This window comes from Acipenser ruthenus, chromosome 10, assembly GCF_902713425.1.
Source record: "Acipenser ruthenus chromosome 10, fAciRut3.2 maternal haplotype, whole genome shotgun sequence".
Lineage (NCBI taxonomy): Eukaryota > Metazoa > Chordata > Actinopteri > Acipenseriformes > Acipenseridae > Acipenser > Acipenser ruthenus.
In genome coordinates, this window is record NC_081198.1 from 14,067,736 (window position 1) to 14,093,674 (window position 25,939).

General features: G+C 36.6%; 1 protein-coding gene across 7 annotated transcripts in view; it reads left to right on the forward strand.

Annotated features, from left to right (window-relative positions):
- LOC117413695 (carboxyl-terminal PDZ ligand of neuronal nitric oxide synthase protein-like) overlaps positions 1-25,939 on the forward strand; it is a 109,386-nt gene that overhangs the window by 19,005 nt on the left and 64,442 nt on the right. For 5 of the 7 annotated variants that reach the window (XR_009329670.1, XM_034022984.3, XM_059031826.1 and 2 more), the window contains exon 3: positions 22,655-22,747. Coding sequence is in view for 6 of the 7 variants with exons in the window: in XM_034022984.3 (XP_033878875.1) it covers positions 22,655-22,747 (93 nt within the window). In the remaining variant the exon portion in view is untranslated. Of the gene's footprint in view, positions 1-22,654; positions 22,763-25,939 lie in introns of all 7 variants that reach the window. The other 2 variants (XM_034023000.3, XM_059031827.1) reach the window with 1 other exon arrangement.

Genomic DNA, 25,939 nt, shown 5'->3' on the forward strand with positions numbered 1-25,939 from the left:
TAAGTGTGTCTGACTTACCTGGAACTTTCTTCTCTGGTATTTTTTACATCCTGACAAAACCTTGTTGGAATTTTTTGTGAACCAACTGGATCAAAACAAGAACAGAATTCCTGTCAGTAGCCAGTTTTGCTAAGCCATAAACTGCACAATACAGGTGTCTAGACCAGACTCTGTGATCTGACATGGTCATGGTTAGTTATAAATTTAAGCCGTCTGTTCAGTGACTGGCTTTGAGGAGTTATGGGTAATCTCATTTGTGTACATTTTATAGAACTGCGCATTTGTCTCTATGCTCATTAAGGGATACAGTGGCCAATATGTAAAATAATTTTCAAAATGTGTGTAACTTGTTAAATGCATCTTCTGAAAGTGAACACATTTTAATTACTCTTAATTTGTCTGAGCATGTTTTGGGTGCCTGGTTTTAGAGCACCAAAGAAATTCCATTTCCCTTGGTTATAAATTATGTATGATAATAATTATAGAGCAACGTAAACAACAGTCTCATCAGGGCTATTTGTCATCCCCTTTAAAGTCTCATGATTGCTTTCCATGGCCCCGAAACTCAAATCCAGTTATACAGATTAAATCTGGATTTCAATACATGGAACAATATAAATATAGTAATTCTGTATTACCATTTCAAATCAGCTACTGGGTTGTAATCAAAAAGATGATGAAGGGAGATGCTGCCCAGAGTGTGCAAGCTTTTAAATCAAAGGATGAACATCAGGGGTCAGTTTTGCTGAATACTGTAGCATAGCAATTTGCATTGTTGCTTTAAACAGTTGATGTGCAATCTAGGACTATCAGTTGCAGCTGTGCTATTTAATTTTGCAAAATATAAACCTAGCTTACAGATATCAAGCAATGACGCCTAAGTCAAACTGATGCAAATTAGTGAAACAATAAATTATTACTGAACCACAAATCCGTATATACCTAAGCTTCATTTCTAAATGTTTATAGACATTGAGAAGTTGAAAGTTCCCATGTTTTGTTATATTGGAGCCATTGTGGAGATATTTCCTCCATTTGTGGTTGATGATGCAATAACCATACTGTATGTGGTGGAGAAAAGGGTTCCAAGGTAGGTGTGTCCAGGCAAAAGAAAAGCTGTGTAACTAATTCCCCACATTGTGAGATAGTGGTAAGTGTCCCTTGTTTCAAGGGCTTTCCAGCAAAAAAATACACATAAATCAATTCACACTGTCCCTTGGCATAAGGGACCTGTGACCTGTTCATGACACTGTTCCTAATAATTATTTTATGTGGTTCTTGGTTATGCTGTTGCATGGTCAGCTGGATCCAACAGTAATACCATGTTTATCTCTTACACTTTGTGCTGAGTAAGAGTACCACTTCTTATTCCTAAACAGCTATTTAACCACATTTTACACACACACTCCTTACTACTGTTGAGCATGTTTTAGTGGTGCCAATCATTACAGGGTCTTGTTGTTGTTTTACAGCTATTTGGATACTCCTTGTACAGTAGTTCTGGCTGTAACTGATCAAGGGGATATCATATTGCCATAAATAAAACACCTCTTGCCAGATAGTTTGCCAGGAGAAGATTCAGCAGAATTAATGTGGATTTTCCTCTCTCAGCCAGCTGTCCCAAAGGGCACATTGAAGCCATGCATCTAAAAGTCAAGTATAGCATAGAATGAAATGGGATTAAAGCCTTTGAACTGCAGAAGTGAAACCAATTTAGCTGCTGAAAGCTCTAACCCATGTGTCTGGGTTACGATCTGTTTTTCTTATGCTTCAAGAAGTTTTGTTTAGCTATGTCTGCAAGTACAGTAGAGTCAGGAAAAGGATTAATAGGTAACCCGTAAACTCAAGGGCCCGTTTAACTAGTCTTGGTCGAACTTTACAGCTGCTTGATACATAAACTGAACCCTGTCTGGGGGGATATAAAGACCTATTTATTGATCAGGAATCAAGGACTTGTTTAGTGACTGGAAGAAATGTACAGTTTATGGCCAAACCATGACTATATAAGAAGTGAAATGGCTTTCCTGAACCAATGAAGTGTTTTAGTGGGCTTGCATCACAATGTATAAACTGGCTGCACAATTTTTATATTGTTAAAATAAATGAAAAGGCAAAAAGGTTATGTCCTGAAAACACAAGAATTGTAACCTATTAAGGATGTTACTGTGCAACAGTAATATATAGTGCCTTCCCAATACTCACTAGATGCCTCTGTGTGTGATAATAAATGGAATTCTCCCCCCTTTTTAGAAGCTCTTGATTCCGTGGAATGCATGTCACTGCACCCACAATTCTTTGTATGGTTAAGTGAAAGGCTGGCATTTTAACCTTTTTGATGGGAATTAGTGTAGTGCGTGAAACACATTAACAGTGTAAAGGCAAGGGGAAGGTGCATTTAGAGCTTGATGTTCAACAATGTCGCTCTGGACAGTATTGTGAGATATGTTTTGAGTGCAGTGTTTATCTGCCCAGGAGAGGTGGCGTCCTGGGACTGCAGTATCCCCCATGTTAAACCACCTGTAGGCCTATATAAAGACCACTTATACTGCATATGGCTCATTTGAGTGGTCATTATAACCAAGTTTGTCTGTAGACTGCATAGAAATATTCAAGTGACTATTGTGTACAATATACAGTACAAATATTGTTCCACAAACCGTGGGAATGTCATGTTCATTCTGAATATAGGTTACAGTCTTCACACACTACCGTTCAAATTGCAATCATTAATGCTATTTTTGCTATGCTCAAAGTGATAAGATCAATATTATTAGAAATGAAAACTGTTTTCTATTTTTATTTTTTATAGCAATGTTTATCGAATGACACTCAAATTGAAAAATAGGAATCTTTTTAACCTTTTCTCAGCAAAGTCACAGCACATAATGATTTTGATCCTGAGAGTATTAAAGTGGAACGTTGCATACCCGACCGTCGCATAACCGACCGTCGCATAACCGACCGTCGCATAACCACCCTCATCAGTTAACCGCCTCGCTAAATAAATAAATCAATATTAAAAGTAGGCTACGAGAGTAATGGCATTGGCAGCAAATGCAGCTTCCGCGATGGAAACAGAAAGAAAGTGTTATAGCAATCAGCCTTTTGGTGCATTCCCCTTTAAGAGAGGCGGGCTGTGTGTGTGTGTGTCAGTCAGCTGCGTGTAGCAGTGACATTTCAATACACCAGTCAAGAAAGCTTTCTTTTGTGCAATGTGTTTATATGATGGAGCGACCGCTTGCAGATATTGGCAGCGTGTTGTAGCTTTTAAATGCATTTGAATTAAACAAAGCAAGCTTCATAAATGCAATGCTTACCGGCCGTTTGTTTAAAATAGCCGAAGCAACATTCAAACTGAGCTGCTTATCGGCTGTTGGCAATGTCAAGAAAGAGCACAAAGTACTGACAGAGATATTTAGAAAACAGAACCAGGGAGGCAAGGACTTCTATAGTTAAGAAAGAAGCCATCAGTTGCAGGTTACTCTACATTTTACTGTCTTGTTTTGTATTTTTTTTTTAAAGCTTTGCATGGAGATGGCTATAACAAACCACGTAGTAACACTGTATTTGTAGCCTAATTAATCTTGTTTATGTTTGCTTACTTTTAAAGCAAAATGTCCCCATGTTTAAAGCAGTTTGCGTGTTGTTTTGTTCACTAACCTATTTATGGATGTATAAATGCTTTTTCTATAGATGTTCTCAAATCTGACTTTCACATATCTGCCTATACCCCAGTGCACAGGGGGTCGGATATGCAACGTTGTGCTGTATTTCCAAAGAGCCAATATTGAGCATCAAAGGGATTTCAGTTGTTTATGCCACGCTTTGCTTGAGATTTGAGGGATTATGTCCTTTTTTTGTGTAAAATTGTAAATAATAAAATGTGCTTTTTTTATATTTGGTTTGATTTGATGGAGTTAGGCTTCAGTCACCATTCTTTTGTATTTGTTTGCATTTTCATGATGGCTTATCCCTAGTAATTTCCTGGAATCCTCTTAAGGGCTTACTTGTCAGTCACCAAGCTCCTGTTTTAAAAGCCTCGTCATGGGCTTAACTAATAATTTCTTTACTACCTGTTTCCAGTCAGGGGTGCCTCTGGGTCAGCATCAAACACATAGCTGAACACCGGCTCAACAGATGAAATAAAGTGAAAGACACTGCTATCCATTTTATATGTTTCCTAAGGATTTCCACAGAATGGGATCTGATTTCCAAGTCCTCCAAAAATAAGAAGTGCCAATGTTCATGTATTTTTAAAACACAGCCATGGATACTGGCATGAGTATCTATTTGGTTCATGCGCAAAATCATGCAAGATGTCTCCCAAAACCACCAAAAAGTGATATTCTTTCTGGTTGGAACCGTGAAGTGTTGTGTTAATTCATTCCAGCTGGCACCTCCTCATAGAGTACTCTGAAGCTTTTAATTAACAGCCTTTTGAACAACCCAGTATGTCCAGATATCTTGAGCTGTAATGCAGGTCACATTTTACTGTGGGAATTGGGGACATCCATCACATTTAGTCTATTTGTCTATCATAATGATGATAATGACATGGCAACATATTCACAAGCGTTAACTTCAGTGCAGTTGATTAGTCAACAGGACAGCTGTACAGCTAATCACATAAACCAGCTGACAAGTCCATCCCTCTTGTTTGGGACCTTGAGGTTACTTTTCTGCAGCATCTGAAAGAGTTGAGAGATTACCTGAAGACTAAACCCAAATGTTACAAATTCTATTATAATTACCTGCAGAAATGTCCTGTTACAACTGTGCAGAGTGCAGAGGCACCAGTCAATACCTTCCTAATGGATAACAGTAAGATCAATCGGCAAAACATGAGACACTGACAGGGAGAGCCCTCTCGCTGGTTCTTACTCGGATGTGAGCAGCAACCAATATAACAGGTAGGCTCGCCCGGCACTGAGCTGATTGGGAGGACCGGATTGGCTGGGGGCTGTGCCCAGGGAGGCTGCAAACAGCTCAAAGCGTCTGCGCCACAGCTCAAGGCGACTGCACCGCCATGCTACACAGACGGGTGCTGTGTTTACATTGAGAAGGACAGCATCTGCCCCTTGGAGAGAACTACTACATGTAACCCTTCCATTTGAAGAGGTCAGAGGTGACCTGATAATGACGGGACTCCGGGAGCCCAGAATTAGGTCAGTTTAGGGGATGTTTATCCCAAATAGTATAGAGAGGATTTGTATAGTGTAGTAGGTTCCAGGAGCGCAACGTTCCTTGTGGTGGGGCTAGTGATCGCCTTTTGTGCGGCAATCTTTTATTTTTAGCTTTTGTTTTCTTTATTAAATCCAGCGGTAGGATTACCTTTGTTGGTACCTTAGCGTCGGGCCTGTGTTGTTAATTAAATCTGTGGCGTGTCGACACCCAATGCTGTGTGTCTGCCTCAGTGTTATTCAGTGACGACACACACACGTAACAAATCCACAGGCACCATAAGCATTTTTTAAATAACCTTTTGCCAGAATCGAGAGGGGAACATGTAAGGAATTGTTAAGTTTGGTAGCAGGACCCAAACCTTGCCCTAATGAATTGCCATAATTTTTTTTAAGGAAATGCCGATTACACAGCGATTCTCAGATAAAGGAGAACACTGGTCAGTAAAGCAACAGGGCGCAAATACATCCCTCTCATTTAAGCTGTAGGGATTTGTGAGAGATGCAAAATAAATGTTGCAGAATATTTTAAATGCGCCTGTTATTGTCAATGCAAAAATACTAATGAAGCCTCTCTATACTATGATATTGGTCTACAAAAAAATAGTGCTTTGCTTGACATTTATTTGAAAGGGGTGTCCTCTTTGTGTTTTAGATAATAAGATGCTTAGTTGAGCCTAGCACAGGTGCCTTTTAATTATTCCTATGTTGAGCTCTAAAGCACCCTCAAGTACTCATTTGTCCGTATTTTCAGAATACAGCCTTGTTCCTCAGCAAATAAAGTATGCCTTTTTATTTTACTGACATTGTTAGTAACCCCCCCACCCCACCCCATAGTCTTTCCATTGTTGAATTTCATTATTCCCTGCTGATTCCAGACACCAAAACAGCCAATCCATTGACCGCAACTAGGAAGTTGTGAGCAAGATGTGACATTTTTTTAACATTAGAAATTGTAATTGATTTTGTGGTTGCTAAGTAACAGGGAGCAAATAGGAAGTTATGCAGGAAAAGTGCAAAACAAATATTTAAAGACCACTATGGATGTGTCGTAAACCAGCTTTCAACATCCAAATTGCCTTTCAAGATGTTACTCCAAAAAGTAAAACTCAGAACTGCAAAACTAAATGGGTAATGCCTGTTCTTTGCAGAATAAGTGAATAAGCACAGGTCATCATTTCTTTTAGAAATGGAAGTTTAGTGACACAGCAGAAATATATTCAAATCCTAATGAAGCTGTTGTTAACCATTGTTCTTATGATATTACCTGATTGCAGTATACCAATAACTAAATCAGCCACGTTCTGTTTCACTGCATATCACACGCAAATAACAGGACCAAGCACTGAGCTGGCAAAAGATATTGCATACAGTACCATGCATATATCAGGAACTTCCATTTATTAAAGTAATCATCCATGCCTAATAGGCGTACTCTGAGAAACTTACTGCATGGGAAATATACAAGAAGTGTTTGAGACCAAGCTATGTCTAGGAGTTTGTGGCATTGTGACATTTGAAGACATGGACTCAAGTGAAGCCTTCATTCAATTTGTAACTTCTAGTTTTATTGTTATGCCAAAAGCCCAAACTGTTGGTAATTCAACCACTTCTTGGGGGGTTTTAATGCCCCTTTATACAAAAAATCCTTTAGTTATGCATCGAAATAGTTTCTATTAAGAATGGTACATTTACCTGTTATTATTATTATTATTAATAATAATAATAATAATAATAATAATAATTATTATTATTATTATTATTATTATTATTATTATTATTTCCTGGACATGTTAAAACAAGTAAATTCTAGTCCGTCATTTTGAGAAGATTTATATTGAGATTTATCTTGTAAAAGAAGCAGTGTACATGAAGCTATGAAAAAAATACCAGCTTGCAATAGTGTTTCAGATATGCACATAGCTGTTCATAAAATGTTTTTTTTTTTCTTGATGAAGCAAATTAAATTGTATACATTTAAAGATTTTGAAAAACACTTCAAAATTCAAGGATTTAGCAATATGATAGCGAGAGTTGCTATGGCAACCTCTTGTTAAGTCACTGTACTGTTAGCTGTCGCTAAATAAACACACATTGAAATAACACAACATGCTGTTGAGGAGGAAAAGGAAAAAGCCCCCTTAGTCACTTGTGGGCAAGCTGAAAAATAACCATCTTGTTAATTACAACAGCAATAATGCAGGATAAATCATCATGGACATCCCATTTTAATTGCATTTTTGTGTATTTTATAAGATAAATAAATGATGATTGCCTTCATCAGATAAGAGTAAATTGTTACCATTATTATATTAAGCTATGAGTTTTGATAAATATTTGTCCTTTACTGAAGTTATTATACATTCACTAGGTATGATAAAAGAAAATAGATTACAAAAAAAGGGACAACATTTAACTGCAAAATTTATTGTAGTCTCCTCTGGACTTTTGTTCCTTGAGCGATAAGAGTTTCAAGTCTTTTGATTTACATACTTCTCATTAGAGATTTGCTCCCTGAGATTTAGGTTAAAAAATAATCGTAGTTGTCTGAACAGTAACGCTCCCAGAATTGTTTCAGGGCAAATTAGCTGAGGTATTTAAAATGATTTCCTGGCATAAGTAGTCCTTCAGTGCTGTATGTTGTTGCCGTCTCCATTCAAAATCTTGTATCGATCAGGTTGGGATTTGATGTCAGCCTTGGTGGATTTTCAGATCTCTGCAGAATGGACAGGATCATTCTCTGCGCTATTGTGATGCTGTTTTGTGTGTGCATGTCTGTTCCCCCATGTCTTCATTTGTGATGGTGTGCCCCTGTGTTTGTGTGTGTATGATATGAAGCTGTGTGTTTCAATGCATTAGTATGTTGAGGAGTATCAAAGTTAACATGTGCTGAAGATCCTCTCCTTTTACCACCCTCACAGCCTGCCATGCCTTCTCAGTGGCTCCACATTGAATATTTAAAGCTTGACATCTGCTAAGACATTCCTGGATATTGTTTGGACTTTGGGGCCCTGCGGTTCTTCAGAATCACTGCTTGTTTGGCATCTGAAGGCATTCCAAAGTTCTATCCAATTTCCTCAATATATTAATATGCAGTGCTAGCTTCTTTTTAGCTGCAGTCATTTTTTTATTTTTTTTTAAATCCCTATTCAGTGCAATTTGTTTAACAGCTCTTTCCTGCAGCCCAGCAATTACAGTACAGCCCATACATTCAGGTGTTACTAATAAATCAGTTATTCATGCCGGTCCCTTTACTGAAAACATGCATAGACTTTGCATGCAGGTAGCTGTATAGTGCAGCCATCTGCTTTACACTTTAATCATCTCTGATCCAGCTTGGCATTATGTTGAGGGATGGAGGTTGTTGCTGAAGGGAAATGTCCATGGAACTCAGTAGCTACTTGGTAATTTACTAATTTATCAGATGGAGTTGCTGCCGGATTGATTAAAAGTCTCCTACTCTAAGACAGGGGTGCCTGTAGTGCTTTACCTTGTAAATGTTTTTAATTCATTAAGAGATAAGATAGCTTGGTTAGACCTTTACTTACACATCCTGCGGTTCAAGCAAGTGTACATTTTAAATGGTTCCCTGGGGCAACAATTCCGAATGTAGTAACAATGTGACTGCCGACAATGTTAATGAAAATGTCGTTCAAGATGTTGAGCTGTCGGCATCAGACTCGTTAAAAGTTTTTAATGGAATTTTTATAATGTTAGTTTTCAAGTAACTGTTTACTTATCATGATTCACACTTCGACTGTACAGCACCTGGAAATAGACATGTTTTGGAGTTATTTGATGTAGTCGGCTTCTTAACCTCAATCTTCCAAAAACCACTATCGAATTTGGCAGTTACAGTTGGACAGGAAGTTTTGCCTAAACATGGTTGGAGAACTGTGGGTACCAAAAATAAGATTCTTTTGTGAACAGTTGCAAGTAACTTCAACAGAAAAGACCATTCACTGGAGCCAGCTTTTTTGTTGTTAAGCATCACACAAGGCAGAACATTTTGGTATTTAGACCACTCTTTAAAACAATGACTTGAAACAATTGGGTAAAGTCTTTCTTTTTTTTAAAAAAAATTGTTTCTTATGATTTATTTCTTATTTTAAACTACAACATAATAGTGTAATAATGTTTCTGTTTGCTAGTCACCGTTCTGGATTACAATTCTTTAGAGTAAACAGGAAGGGAGCAGTACAGTGCAGCACAGAGCTAGCAGTGAATAGCAGATTAGTTTGTGGACAGGACTGTTACATTTTTGTACAGTTGCACAGGGTGTGTGTGTATGTATATGTGTGTGTAATATATATATATATATATATATATATATATATATATATATATATATATATATATATATATATATATATATATATATACACACACAGTACTGTGCAAAAGTTTTAGGCAGGTGTGAAAAAATGCTGTAAAGTAAGAATGCTTTCAAAAATAGACATGTTAATAGTTTATATTTATCAATTAACAAAATGCAAAGTGAGTGAACAGAAGAAAAATCTACATCAAATCAATATTTGGTGTGACCACCCTTTACCTTCAAAACAGCATCAATTCTTCTAGGTACACTTGCACACAGTTTTTGAAGGAACTCGGCAGGTAGGTTGGCCCAAACATCTTGGAGAACTAACCACAGTTCTTCTGTGGATTTAGGCAGCCTCAGTTGCTTCTCTCTCTTCATGTAATCCCAGACAGACTCGATGATGTTGAGATCAGGGCTCTGTGGGGGCCATACCATCACTTCCAGGACTCCTTGTTCTTCTTTATGCTGAAGATAGTTCTTAATGACTTGCGCTGTATGTTTGGGGTCGTTGTCATGCTGCAGAATAAATTTGGGGCCAATCAGATGCCTCCCTGATGGTATTGCATGATGGATAAGTATCTGCCTGTACTTCTCAGCATTGAGGAGACCATTAATTCTGACCAAATCCCCAACTCCATTTGCAGAAATGCAGCCCCAAACTTGCAAGGAACCTCCACCATGCTTCACTGTTGCCTGCAGACACTCATTCGTGTACCGCTCTCCAGCCCTTCGGCGAACAAACTGCCTTCTGCTACAGCCAAATATTTCAAATTTTGACTCATCAGTCCAGAGCACATGCTGCCAATTTTCTGCACCCCAGTTCCTGTGTTTTACATGCCACTCATTTTTAAATGTTTTAGGTTTTGAAAGCTTTGAGCCATGCTTAAGATACAGTGTTTGAAAGTATATATTAATGCTACTGCAATCAGTATTATTTATAGTGATGTATAAAATACATGTGGCATTTGACTTTTTAAAATGAGTGGAATTTCATGGAATTAAATTATATTTCCTTTAATTCCAATTCAAATTCTATATCCTGATTTTTTGAATTCCAATTCCATTCTTGAATTGAATTGGAATTTACCAACAAATTCCAATTCCATTCAGAATTGACCTCAACCCTGCAAAAAGCTGTCTAACAAGGATGAAGATAAGATAGGTGCTTTGGACTGTCGATGGATGGACAACGACACCTGTGCCACCTTCCAGTTCTGTTGTCAATTCAACACTTGTCTTCTTTTAAATAATAATAATAATAATAATAATAATAATAATAATAATAATAATAATAATAATAATAACAATAACAATAATAATAATAATATAATTCTCTTTTTTTATTAATAGCTTGAAATTGCCTAAATAAAATAAAACATTCACTGAGTAAAGGTTATATCCTCCATAATTGTAAATAATATCATTTAAAATAAATGTGGTTATTGAAATAAAACAAAGCTACAATGTTAACAGGTCTGCAGTCAGTAGCTATCCAACATCACTGGTTTTAGTATCGTACTTGGCTTGATTCATGGGTTTGCAGCGATCCTGAATTCCTAAAAGAGTATTCTCTCGAAACTGACAGGTTTTATTTGTTGTCTGTAGCAGAATAACTATTAGAAAGTGTATTTTGAGAAGTGAAAGCATGTTTAGCAGCACGCAGGTGGTACAGCAGACTAGATTCACTTCTGTGATATTGGAACTCACTTTCTATCCATCAGAAAGTTTTTAAATAATAAATGTACCACTCACATGTCCTTCAGTTTGAGTGCTTTGCTACATAATGCAGTTCCGTGACGTGACTAATTTTATAAGCAAACAATGACTATATATATATATATATATATATTTTGTCGTCATCTTCTTGAGAGAAATCTCAATGGAACCTGCTGCAAAATGAACAATTGTATCCTGTTTGTTCATGAAGCTGTGGTTCAATACAAGTGCTTATTGCAGAATACTTCTCTTAGAACGCCTATAAAGTTGGTACAGTTCAGGAAGCTGTGACCAGTACTGTTGTATTGTATGTATGTATTGTATGTAGATTATGTATTTTTATTTCATAATATGCTTGTTCATCTGCACTTTTAAATCGGGGAACCATTCCCCCCCCCCCCCCCATAAAAACAGAAAAAGGAACCTTTTTAAGTTTATTATTCAAATAGATGGAGAACTAATTCTGTTTTGTTTATTGCATATTGGTGAGCAGATTTTTTTTTGTTGTTAATGGCAATATGTGCATTGTACTGTTTACATGAAGGGCAATTCCAGAGTAAAAAGTATAGTTCAGAGGACTTGTAAAAAAACATTAAATATTTCTGGTAAGCACGTCTGCCATGTGCAGTCATTTGTCTACAGTTACAGCTTGCTATGAATAACCATTTAACAAATGTACCATACAAAAACTAGAATAATATTACTATAGTGAGAAACAGCCCTTCATCTTGTCATACTTGGTAATCAAATCAAGCACATAGTGGTAAATGTGCTTTTCTGTTTACATTATGTACATCTCCATAGTAACTTTCAGTTCATAAAGCTCAGACCATATTGAATAAAAGAGGATTTACATGTAGAACACTAATCCTCTGAACTCTACTGTGGCTCAGCTTGCAAAGTAGATGTTAGACAGAGCAAGTTTTTTGGCCTGCTTAAGTATCATTTCTCCATCTGTTCTACCTGTTAGTCTCCAGTGAAGCTGAGCATTTTACCAAGTCAATTACTTTTACCCAAGCCCTAATTGATTTAGTGATTGACTTAATTGGTCAGAATTACCATGCGTTCCAGGTATTTAGCAATTGATGATTTAAGAGATACCTATAAAACCTGCAGGATTGTGGCACTCCAGGACCAGGGTTGCCTACCCCTAGGCTAAACCATTAGGCTGACAGGTGTGTCATGCTGGAGAGAAGGATTTGATGTGTCTCTCTATCACATGAGTCCCGGAACTGAAAGGGAAACCCTGAAAACCTACAGTCTGTGGAACACATGCATCACCATTTCTTTCTTTGTCTAAACAACTGATAGCAACAAAATAGCTGGCATCCAAACAAAGTATTGAAAAGCAAGGCAGGCTGAAATCATTGATTTGAGGTGGATGTGTGATATGGCACTATGAAATATAAATATAACCCTCTGCGTTTTCAGTGTGTGAAATGCATTACTTTTAACTGTTTCACTGCTCCCCCTGCTTCTCGGTAATAGCAGACATGGCAGTGAAATGATTAAGTGCACAGTGAGAATTTAACTGCAGCTGGAACCTGAATTGCAGCTGTTTCACAGGCTAAATATAGACAGATAAATAATTATATGTAAAATAAGTTTGAGCAGATACACACAAGAGTGTAAGATCAAAGACAATAATCAGAGCATAATGCTGGTTAGGAATATGAAACATAAATTATGTCGGGCAACTACGTATAATCAGCAAAAAATAATTGGAACCTGAATGCTGCTTGTGTCCTATATAACTGCACAATCCTATATAACTGCACAAACCTATATGATTATTCAGATAAGCTGTCCACAGGTGAGGGTCATTGGTGGTGCTCAGGCTAATTTACCATTCCAAGTCAAACAAATGCTGATTGCTGTTCTCCACAGTCAAATAAAAAGCAGCTTGTTTTGAGGGCAGAACAAAGTATTTTTTTTTCAAAACTTTCTTTTGACTGAAATGTTGGAATCCACCTGAAACAAATGTTTACTTCAGGCTCTGTAAAAACTGTTTTATCTTTCTGCTTTTACCTAACCCCCAGCTTCTTAAAACTCTTTCCTAACATCAAAGCAGCAATCCCAGAGGAACCATGTTCTCCAACTATGTTTTGGAGTAATTTACCTGTAGAATTGTTAATGACTTTTGTTGTCACATCTTATTTGTATACTAAATTATTTTCATAAACAGAATTGTACAAACATGAACGTGAGTGTTTTATAGAATAGGGTTTATTAATTAAGTCTTCAATACCTAATTGTTTTGTTGTTGGGTGTGTGGGAGGTAGGGTTGCCACCTAGCCCCATAATTCCAGAACACTGGGAGACAGAACAGGGTTTTGAAGTTGCCTTTAAACCGAAGGAAATCAACATGTCAGTTGAGCGCTAAACCTTTGCTAAATTGATTCTGTTGAGTAATTATCTCGAGGCAGCATGACAATACAATGTAGCTTTTAACAAATTAAATAAATAAAGGACCATCATCCATATTTATTTTATTAATACTTTTAAAATATATACAGTATATTTTTTTATAGTTTCTAATAGTATATCGCCTTCTCCCGCTCAGATCATTAATACTGACCAGCTGTTCACTATTCCTGATACCAGACATTGTGAACACCTGATCAGTGTTATTATTTAATTGGAAGTCAATGTAAATTAGCACTATGTAGTACTAATTAACAGGATATAAATAGCAACTTTTAAATATTGATAACTGAAATACTAATTTTACAAAATAAAAAAAGTATCTTGAATAAACTTACACACACGTTTATTCATGATGCGTTTTTTTATTTTTATTTTGTAAGATTTGTATTAATCACAATGATTCGGATAATTAAGAAGCAGTATAAATTAAGCAAGTGTTTAGCACTCAAGTTACACGTTTATTTCTTTCAGTTTAAGGGCATCTTAAAAACCCTGTCCCATCCCAAAGTGTTCTGGAATTATGGGGCCCTGTGGCAACCCTAGTGGGAGGTGTTCTATAGACCGGTCCATCAGAAGAACGTGTTTGTCTGACACTGTGTACTGCAGTACCATTCAAATTAATAAACGGGTACTAAAAGCTTGGAGTCTGCTAGTCCTAAAAGCAGAACACTGCTATGGAGGAATAAACAAAGAGTAATGAATTGGATTAAGTTTGTTTACCACTGCCTCTCCGTGGATTATGTTAGAAACTAAATATAAGTCTTGTGTGGTTAATTTTGCTGTGTTCTCTCATATTCAGTAATGCAGTTTACATAAAAATTTACATAAAAGTTGTCCTGGTTTACAGGATCTTTGCTGGCACACTTGCATCAAATTTCGCTTTCCCGTTGTCACCTGAGTATATTGTTCAGCCAGTTGTTCCACTGTTAGGAGTAGGAGACTCAATTTGTTTTGAGATTCAGGCTTCGGTTGAACTTGACTTTTGATGAATGGCTTCTTTGAGAAAATGATGGAAAGATAGCTGTTTCATCATCCAGGAAGAAGATGAAAATGGATTTTATATACTGTCCTATGCTGTCCATTCATATTAACAGTGAATATTGGATCCAGGTTGTCAGCAGGTTTACTTGATGTTCTGGGTGAATACTGTACTGTAAGTGTGGCCTTCTGGTTTTGGAAGATCCCCAGCTTTAAGTGACAGATATCCAAACAAAAGGAATCTATAGTCAGCTTGTTCTCCCACCATGGTTCTCTGCACTGCTGCTACTGGAACACAATGTGGTTCCTTCATGACCAGTAAGTCAAGTTCTTTCAATTACAGTATGTCCCCTGGCTTTTACTGGTGACATTATTATTATTATTATTATTATTATTATTATTATTATTATTATTATTATTATTATTATTATTTATTTCTTAGCAGACGCCCTTATCCAGGGCGACTTACAATCGTAAGCAAAAACATTTCAAGCGTTACAATACAAGTAATACAATAAGAGCAAGAAATACAATAACTTTTGTTCAAGCAAAGTACAAGTTTGACAAACCACAATTCAATAATACAGCAGGTAATAGTGATAGTTACATCAGGATATGATTAAATAGTGATAGTTACATCAGGATGTGATTAAATACAAAGTACTACAGGTTAAAAACTTGGCAGATTACAGTATTCTGAAGTACAGGATTAAATGCAGTAAAATAGGGGCTGATAAGAGCAAAATACGTCACACATGTCACAGGTTCTTATAATGTGGCTGCAGTGTGTATCTTTATTTAATTAACATCCCCACTGGGGATAAAGTGGGGTCAAATCGAAGTACAACACACATATTTTTATATGTGCATACGTTAGAAGAACAAAACGAAAAATCTACTTTTACAGCTCTAATATAAGAATATATATAGAATAATTATAATTACAATTACAATATATATAATTACAGTTACAATATACAATTACAATTGTGAGTAATTGGTAGAATTGGATACAAGCCCCATATCCTTGGTCAGGGCAGAGCCAAGTGTTGTGCAAAGGGAATGCTGTACACTGTGCCTCAGGCTGGGCTGTGAGGACCTCCAACAGGTCAGGAAGCACAGTTTCCTGCATGTGCTGTTCTTTTCATGGTTTCCTTTTGTTCAGAATTACTGTTTTTTATTTATTGTTTTAATTTGGTATTATTTGAATCGCTAAACCAAACACTTTTTTTATGGAAAAGAATTATGTTTTTTACTTCTGAAAAGCAGCCTGAATTACATGCACACAATCAGATAAGAGAATCTCAAGGGATTTTCCTTGGTTACATAAATGTGGTCTTGTCTTTCCTTAGTCCCGGGGTATGCTTTATATTTAGAATATCAGAGATTTGGATATGCAAATGCATGTGGAGAGTGTTGTGAGAAGACAGGACAGACTGGCTGAGCCTTTGGAGGCCTGGTAATTGGGTACTGTACCTCAAGAGCTGCTCCTGTGTGATATTAAACATGTCATCTTTGACGTTTCTGCAAGGCATGATGCACAGGAATGCCTCTGTCCCCTGGGAAGAACGGTTGGCAGTGATCCTGAAAGACAGCAGCATCTTGAAAAATGAGTAATGGACTGAACCCATGGCAGAGTGAAATTGTTTGCATACTAGTTTATATTTGCTTGTAAACACGTTTTTGTTTTGTTTTTTTTGAAGGGAGAATTGTAATACGTATTATATAAAATTACCATAAACATGCATTTGCACCACTGAAACCATTGATACAAAAAATATACATGACAGGTTGCAATAATGTGATCAAACTGCTTGAATTCCACTAGGCCAACCACTATAAAGGCATTTAATGACATGCTTCTCCTACCAGAGCTCTAAATCTAATATTAGAGCTGTGAAGTACCGTGAAAAAGTAGATTTTTCGTTTTGTTCTTCTAATGTATGCACATATAAAAATATGTGTGTTGTACTTCGATTTGACCCCACTTTATCCCCAGTGGGGATGTTGATTAAATAAAGATACTCTGTGCAGCCACATTATAAGAACCTGTGACATACAGTATGTCACCAGTAAAAGCCAGGGGACATACTGTAATTGAAAGAACTCGACTTACTGGTCATGAAGGAATCACATTGTGTTCCAGTAGCAGCAGTGCAGAGAACCATGGTGGGAGAACACACTGACTATAGATTCCTTTTGTTTGGATATCTGTCACTTAAAGCTGGGGATCTTCCAAAACCAGAAGGCCACACTTACAGTACAGTATTCACCCAGAACATCAAGTAAACCTGCTGACAACCTGGATCCAATATCCACTGTTAATATGAACGGACAGCATAGGACAATGTCAAAATATTATATTTAAATTATTATCTTAGCCTTATTGCTCCAGAGTTTTAAAAACAGAATAAGGCAGTGTTGACTTTTTTTTATTTTTTTATTGGATAAACAAATCCTTTTAAAACCACAATATCCCTTCACATGAACACGTTCAAGTTGTGGTTCTCAGAACCTCACTGGTTAATACATTATGGTGCACGAAATATAAACAGAACAGCACATAAATCTAATGGTGACACTGATTTGAAAACTTTATTAGATTTACATTTTATTGCAACACTTGCCTTGCTTTATTGGATGTAAAAAATGAAATTGGGGACATCTTTAATTCGATTTTCCCAAGTTAAGGCACTTTTAAAGAAATTGCGTGGATGGAGTTTCTTGCTAGAGGTGATAAAAACGAATACATCAGGAAAACCATCTATAGTCCAAAATGGAAAGAAATTCACGTTTGCAAAGATTATTTTAATGTAGGTTAACCTTTTTAATACACTGTGCTCTGGTGCTAATAATTAGCTAAGCAGGCATCCTATTAGTGTGGTAACTATTCAGAACCTGGTTGGCTTAAAAGATCTGCCAGTTACAGAATGTACTTTGACAATTGAGACAGTCCAATTCCAAACCCACCTCTGCTGAAAAGGTTTTTTTTTTACTTTCTGTGAGTATAAAGCTGTCAGATGTAAACTTGTTTAAGAGGGCAAAAAAATGTTCCCTGGCAACCAATACCAACTATGAAAATCATATCTATTTGATGTCTTTGTGTGAATATATTTATGGAGAGTTGCTCTTTTGAGTGTGTATTCTTGTTCTCAAAGGAGCCACGTACCCCTGCAGAGATGAAAAGAAATAGAAATTGGACAGGAACACGAACCATTGCCTTTCAGGTCATTGCAAGCACACATTCCTAATCTACCTCAGTTTTACTCCTCAGCTGAAGGACAGTGCAATCCCCATACCTAATGCTCAGATGGTATTAGACAGAGGAAGTCAAAATCTTCTTTGGAGAGGTTTAAAACCTTGATGTGATTGTTGTAGCAACTATGTTTTGGCCCTAGAAAAACATACAACAAAAAGGGTACCAAAAAATGCGTTGCATAACAGCCCAGCTTTGGTTCTTTACAATAATACACTGTCGTCAGCTTTCTCTGAACAGACGCTTTCTTTTTTGTCAAATACTTTAACATTGTATTTCTTTCAGTACACGTTCCGGACATCTTGTGTGATGGAATTGAGCTGTTGTTGATAGCCTGTGTCCATTCCGGCAAAATAAATAAATAAATAAATAAAATGTTCATAACAACTTAAACTTTTGTGAATAGGACCCAATATGGTGTAAGTAAATGCAGTGCATTATATTCATGGTCATGTTCTCTGGAAAGTATGATCAAAACACAATTGTGTATATTGTAAATGCACTGCTTCAGTTTAAAACAATAATGACCAGTGAGTGACCAAGCTATTTAGAAAGAGGTATTGAATCTGATTTTCTGCTGATTGCTGAGCTGCTTCAGGTAGCCCTGTGCATCATTGGCTTTCTGTCTATCTCTACCTCCTGCCTAGAATGCCAGTGTACAGTAATGTGTCCTTTTAAAGTCACATTTCAGCGTGTGTATTTGCATAGTGAATGTGTGCTTGGACATAAAGCAGCAGTGATGTAAAGTCAAACAGTACGTGCTTACATCTGCATACATACCATGGGAAAGCTATTCAAAGGAGTAGACTAAGCACATTTCCTTGGGGTTTCTAAAGGCTATATTAAACATTCTGAATAGCATTTGAAAAATAAAAACACACCAATTAATCTACCAGCCCCAAACAAAACGGTTCTGCAGAAATTCAGAGGGAGGTTGTATCATTTGACAGAACAGGGTGCAATAAGTGTAATACTTCACCTTAGGCAAGCAATCTGTTGAATTAGTGCTGTATCACTTGACTCTCAAATCAAGCAAAGGCTTATTATATGTGCATACTGTTACGTAATTAATTTTATCTTCAGGAAAGTTACTTGGGATTGAACTAATGTGTCATAGACTATGTACAATGCTGATGCAACATTACATTATTATCTATAGTGCCTTTGTTGTGACAACATTGGATTACATTTTACATTCAGATTCGACAGTCCTGTTTCCTTTAAACAAAACAAAAAGATCAGCACCAAAATAAAAATTCAAATTGATTCAGAAAGGGTTTGTCTGTTCTGTACATCTACAACTCTTGGCAAAATCAATATTAGCCCTGGCTTGTCATTGTCAAACACCAACTAGTGAACCCTTAATATTAAAGGGATTTCTTTTCTCGTAACATATAGAAACTTCTCTCTTCAGTTTTGTGAAATTTATCGTAGGTAGTTGATATTGGATGTGTTCTGTTTTGACCGAAGGTGGGGCTGTGTGTCATAAAACATGTTCTTTTAATCATTGTGCTTAGGTTCTGGAGCCTCAATGGATAAAGAGGTGGTAGCATAATGTAATTGGCAGGCTGTGTCGCTATGGAAACACTGGAGTCTTCAGTAGCCATGGCCACAGACTAATAATATCATATGATAATTTAGTGCACTGAGCATTTCGATGTGGAACCGACTGTTTAGTAAAGCACACAGTGAGGTTCCTGTACATTTTTGGTTAATTTGTGGGATTTCTTTTGAAACCCGTTTTTTTTTTTTTAATTTAAAGTTACAATCTGAGCTTGTAACAAAGTGCTTTCAAAAGCTCCCAGAGGAAGATGCTTTGACAGCTGAAGATGCTGGACAAGCATTTATAAAAAGTCTGTGTAGTGCATGGAGCCTATAGTGCCATGAGAACAGGTGTCCCAGTTATGTTTAACTATGCAAATTCACTAATAAAAAGGTAGAATAAACATCCAGATTTTATTGAGCAAAATAAAGAAGTCAGTTTTTCAGGAATTTTGGCCACGTTGTGGATATTTTCCTTGGCCATGAGAACACTAAACGTTGCCTTACCCTGCACAAAAAACAATCCACTGACCAACATTCTGTGACAAGGCTTAAGTATACTGTTTCAAAAAAGGGTTAAATGTACCCTCTTCCCCACATGATTTGCCTATAAACCATTGCATGACTGCTGCATGTTTGTAGTAACATCAGCCTTTTAAAGTGGTGAAACTTATTCACAATGTTGCATTATTTTGTCCAATAAAATTTACATAAGTGCATAGTTCAACCAATATTTCTGTAACCATATTTTCTTTTCCACTAGTGTACTTTACTAGGGGACAGGTTTATTTTAACAACACATTAAATATAAAAAAGAACCATTCGACCACTCGTAGTGCTGTCTGCAATTAAATAAATAACAATTACAAATCAAAATATTTTATGCTTTTAATAGCAATTCCTGAGTACGATATTCATATTTTGCTATATAAGTGTATAAGTTGTGTTTATGATGTCTCTTCTTATTGTGTAATGTGTTATTGTGTATTTTCTCACAGTTTGAGCATCCTGCTTTGCTGCGCAGCTCGCAATGTGATGACATCTCTTACACAATAAGAGACCCCTGTACATAATGTAGGAGCTCTGCATGCTGTAAATTGAAACAGCGATAAAGAAAATCTGAGGTGCCAATCATCGGTCCTACACAGGATGTGATGCTGTCCCCAACACTAAATGATTACCTGTCAGAAGAGAGTTCAGTAGCCGAGCCTTGATTTTAATATGAGGCATTACAAACACATGGCAAGGTCACTGTGGCTGATCTCAGATGAGCTGCAATGATATTTACACAGAAAAACAAACCTTTAAACCTGCGTGATTTACAGGGAATATAAGAACATACTCTGTGCAGTGTTCTTTATTCGACACGGCTATCATTTTTATGGCTTCCTTTGGCAGTGTTGTTCCAGGGCTCTGAATGTGGAAATGGTTGAGGAGAGCTTTGTAAAACTCCCTGAGCAAATCATTTTAGGATAATGACAAAGATTTTATATTTCTGTATTTTGAGATCTGTCTGGAGCTATAGGACAAACCTCTTTTTTGAGTGCTCAATATTTTGTGTAGATAGAAAATCCACTAATTGCACTCTATTTTATAAGTTCCACTTCCTTTAAGCACATCTAAAATGGCATTAAACAAAAGCGGTTCAAAATAAGGCAAAGATCCTGTTGGCACAGTATTTTGCTACACTGTTCCCTGTTTTATGCATTAACTTTCATTGAAAAAGTGACATCATTTCAGTATCTAAATACATTGTAAATCACTGTTATGGAATACTGTATTGGGTTAAGTAAAAATTAGGGCTGTCAAGCGATTAAAAGAATTAATCAAGATGAATCTTGAGATTAATAAAATTGAGTTAATCTTGGTTTTAATCGCATATTTAATTGATACATATACTGCATCCATCTCATTTAAGTTTGGTTTTTTACTGATATCATCATCATCATTATCATCAACCACAATGGAGTTAGTTTATTACTCACCTTACTGCATTTAAAATGATCACTTTCCTTTACTCAAATGTTTTTCATTGCTGTTTGAGTGCTTTGCTACGTAATGCGGTGGTGCCACAGGAAATTAATTACAGTATGTAAGAGGGACAAGACAGAGGAGTGTGATTAACAAAGTGCGTTATAAAATTCCTATTCCAGTCCTAATAAAAATATAAGCCTATTTTAAAGTGAAGTCTACTCCTAGTATAGTGTAGTTTACATGGTAAATGACTGTTTATAACAGAGGTTTAAGCATGTAATCTATTTAATGTGGATGTTGAAATGAACATACCATTTTGTGTCTTACCCCGTTATTAATCCTTGGCTGTGCTATAGGAAGCTGTATTGAATACAGCGTGCTGGTCAGCCAGGCAGTCGAGCAGCATTCTTATCAGTTAACAAACAGTCAACACACTAGGCACTCTTCCAAAGTGAAAAAAAACCACCACATTGTTTTGTTTGTGTTCAAAACAAAACTTTTTTTTTACCCTGCTGTCCATCTGTTGTGGATTTAGATTGTCTTGTGTTGAGGCAAATTTTCTGTTTCGCCCATCTTTTTCTTTGGGGGGGTCCAAGATAATCTGAGCCAAGAAAAACAGGAAACCATTATTCTGGGCCTGTTTGTGTAAATAACAGATTTAAACCAGGAGTCCATCTCCACAAGTTGGCTTCTTCAGTTATGAATCTAGCCTGCTAAACAAGTGTTTGGTTTTTTTTTTTTTTTTGGAAGTTATTGAAAATTACATTTCATGCTATCCAAGTTATTGAAAATTACATTTCATGCTGTCCAAGTTATTGAAAATTACATTTCAATAATTAAACCTCATTTTGGTGGAAGCACTATTCTTGAGGGTGGGTTTGGATATAATCCATGATACTTCCTTAAAAAAATACTTTAAGATAGAAAAGAGGCATACTGTATTATCACTTAAATTCAGTATATGAAATATTTCCAGATTGTTTTAACGTAGAGTTCAATGCTACCATCTTGAAATATCCTAAAATATTCACCCATCCTTACCGTGGGTGAACAATTTCCGCAAATCAGTTTGCTTGATTACATTTTATGTTGGGCGATGTGGAACAGTAGGTTAATCCAGGATTGAGGTGTATTGATAGGGCTCTCTGGGGAGTCACGCTCTCTTTTCATGAACACTACTTTCACGAAACATTGTAATGTTGATGTTAGTCATCAGTGGTGTTTATCTTTTTTAAAGTTCTCTTTCATTCTTTTTTTTAGTATGAATTTAAAGCCAAGAACATCAAGAAGAAAAAAGTCAACATAGTGGTATCTGTGGACGGGGTCAAAGTCGTTCTGAGAAAAAAGAAGAAGGTGAGTCTCACTAAGGTGCTTTCATTTTTTCTTCTCTATGTTATTTATTATTATCAAGGTGGAATTTGCAACCGATAATATGCTAGCCAGCCAGGTCATTCAATCTTCCTCCAAGCTCAGATTTCATACTATCCAATCACTTGTTATACACTTCAGAAAGCAATTGACGGGGTATTTTTGGGGGGATAATCACAGGTAGTCAGGGAGTGTGACCTCAACTCTCATTGGCTTAATTTCCATTATCCGGTGGGGAACATGTTAGCGCCTTTGCCTTTATTGAAGCTACCCATGTTTGTCTTTTCCATTATTGTACCCTGGTGGGGGAGATTGAAAGGGAATGTGTCTTTAGAATGGGAGGTGTAGGGGACACTATCCAAAAGTAAGAGGAGCAGGTGTGAATGTGTGAGCAGTAATATAAACAACCTCAGACTAAATTACAAAATATCAGTGCTTGTATTTTTGTATTTTCAAAAGGGATGCATTGTTGCAGAGCGCCACACGTCGCTCTCTGGTCTGGACAGATCACGCTCTGCTTTGAGGAAAACAGTTTCTTCAGGGGACCTTTTTTGGTGTCTGAGGAAAAAACTGCAGTGTACTGCAATGTTTAGTGAAGAAAACTGGGGTGTTTGGATACAAGGGAGGTATATCATGATTTTAATGTTCAAACGTTACATCCGAGAAAATGTGAAACGTGTACAACAAAAGTAAACTTTCATACCTATCAATATTCACTTTAAAATGTGAAGATGGTAATGTTAATGAATGCAGTCCTGAGACAAATTTTATGTCTCTCTGCGAATCTGCATTCGATAACCAGATATTATACTGTTTTACGGTACTTTCTTGATCCAGGATGCAAACTTGGCGATTGAAATGGTGGAGACGCATATGTTCTCTCTTTATTCAATTGTAACTTTAATTTCTCAACTGATAACTTCATGGTTACAGGATATACACTAAGTACACTAATTCAAACTGTTAGTGCCTTGCTATGCTTTAGTCTGGAGAAAGCAAATATGCCACTGCTCCTGGGTAACTTGGGTAGGCATAAAATACACATACATGCTTCTTTATGTTTTAGTTTTAGGTATAACTCGATTTTATATTTCAGTTATGGATGAAGATAATGAACAGAAATTGAAACACACAAACAAGCCATATATCAATTTTTCAGCCTGAGTCTTGGTTCTTCCTGCAGCACTATCCAGGAATTCAAGTCAGGTGTGGCTGAAAGGACAATGGGTGTTCTAGTTTTATTAAAAATTCCTGTGCAGGAAGTTTTAACAAGTTTAATTAAACTCCAGATATCCATGGCCTATACAGCTTTTAATTAAAATACTAAGCTTTCCACTTATTCTAAGCAGGTTATTTAAAAAAAAAAAAAATCATTTGAAATGGTCTTAAAGTTTTCTGATTCTTCTTGCAAGAAACTATTTTTTATGGAAGCGTCCTAGTGCCAATTAAAAAAAATAGTAATAACATTTTAAAAAGTAGCTGCTATGTAGGACTTTTTTTTTTTTTTTTAAAAAGAGGAGATCTAAAGTCCTAAGTAGGAGATACTTTTTTACTTTTTTTTTTTTTTTTTTAAATTGGCACTAGGACTCTTCTGTACTACAGTATTTCATATTGCTGTTCAAAAAGGAACCATTTTGAAGTTGTGTAACTAACCCAGTGTATTTATTAAATAAATATGACAATACAGTAGTCTCTGGCTAAGAACACCCCTCGGGAAGCAAGCAAAGTGTTCTCCAAGACGATGTTAGCCACCAGTCGCAATAGGAATCAATAAATAAATAAATACATATGTATTGCTTGTCATGACGCACGTGCATCAACATATGAAATTGAGTAAGTAAAAGAAAAGCAATAGGCAAGTGTATGTTAATAAACTATAATAGTAAAACTATCTAACGTTAATAAACTAAATTCACACAGCACCCCTACACAAGTTAAAAAAAAAAAAAATGCTGCAGCAATATGAATGGTGAAGCAACTTGTCAGAACAGGAAACACCAAATTGCTCGGTGACTTGTGTCTGATTCAGGTTTTTTTTCAAGAGCTCAAACAATTTCCAGCTTTTTGTAGCAAGAGAAACAGCGGTGCATTTTGCCGTTTGTTTACATGTCCATTTTGCAGCGATGAGGTGCACTCGTGGAAATCACAATACAAACAATTCAATGATATGAGGGCGTTTCTGGAAAGATTTAATAAACCAATCAGTGTGCCTCAAGACACTCTCGGGATGACAAGTTGCTTTTGAAAAGATTACCATTTTAATTTAAGTTCGATGATGAGGAGTTATCGGGTTACAAAACAGTGCTGTAACCGTTGTGAACGAATCACTATCGGTGCCAAGAAGGTGTTCTTTTAAGCGAAGTTCCTGTTCCTTTAGCAGGAGCATTTACAATGGGAAAAATCTGTTTCACCACAAGGGGGTTCGCTTAGGCAAAGTGTTCTCTTAGGAGGTGTTCCTATACACGGAGACGACTTCTACAACATTTATAAATTATATATAATTCAACCAATCTGATACAGAGTTGTCAAAATCCAATTTTATACTGTTTAAAGATGGCATCCTGTGCATAGAACACACAGCACCATTTTTTAACACTTTTTATGTTACGTTTTAATTCTTGAGTACAATCTTCATTGTGTAGGGTTATATAAGAAACAGTTTGAGAAGCCAGGATTTGCACTCAGACATCTTCCTTACAAAGAGACACTTTACACATGACTTCACTTCTAAGCTGAACCATGTCGTCTGTGGAGACCTATTGGCTTGTGAATGCTTGCTTGCTTGCTTGCTTGCTTGCTTTCCTGCCCTGGTCCCTCCTTCCAGCAGTGCTGTCCAATCTCATGATTGTTACCTTTGCGTTGCCCTATCTAAACAAACCCACACCTGGTGTAATGTAGGAAGAATGATCTCAGAATATAATGGTTAATGACAGAAGAAAGGAACATCTTATAGACCAAGTCAAATTTGGTGCTTTAATGCCCTAAAAAGTGTTGCACGGTTTATGCCACCTATAGTTTACCTACTGGCACACAGTAGAAGAGTGTGTTTCCATCCATCACTTCAGTTTTTTTAAAGCAGAACACTAGTGATGGGTTTGGACAGAGCCCAGGATTGTACACTGTAATTAAGAGTCTCCAGAAGTATTTACAAATTACCATCCGGCAATAAAAAGGAAG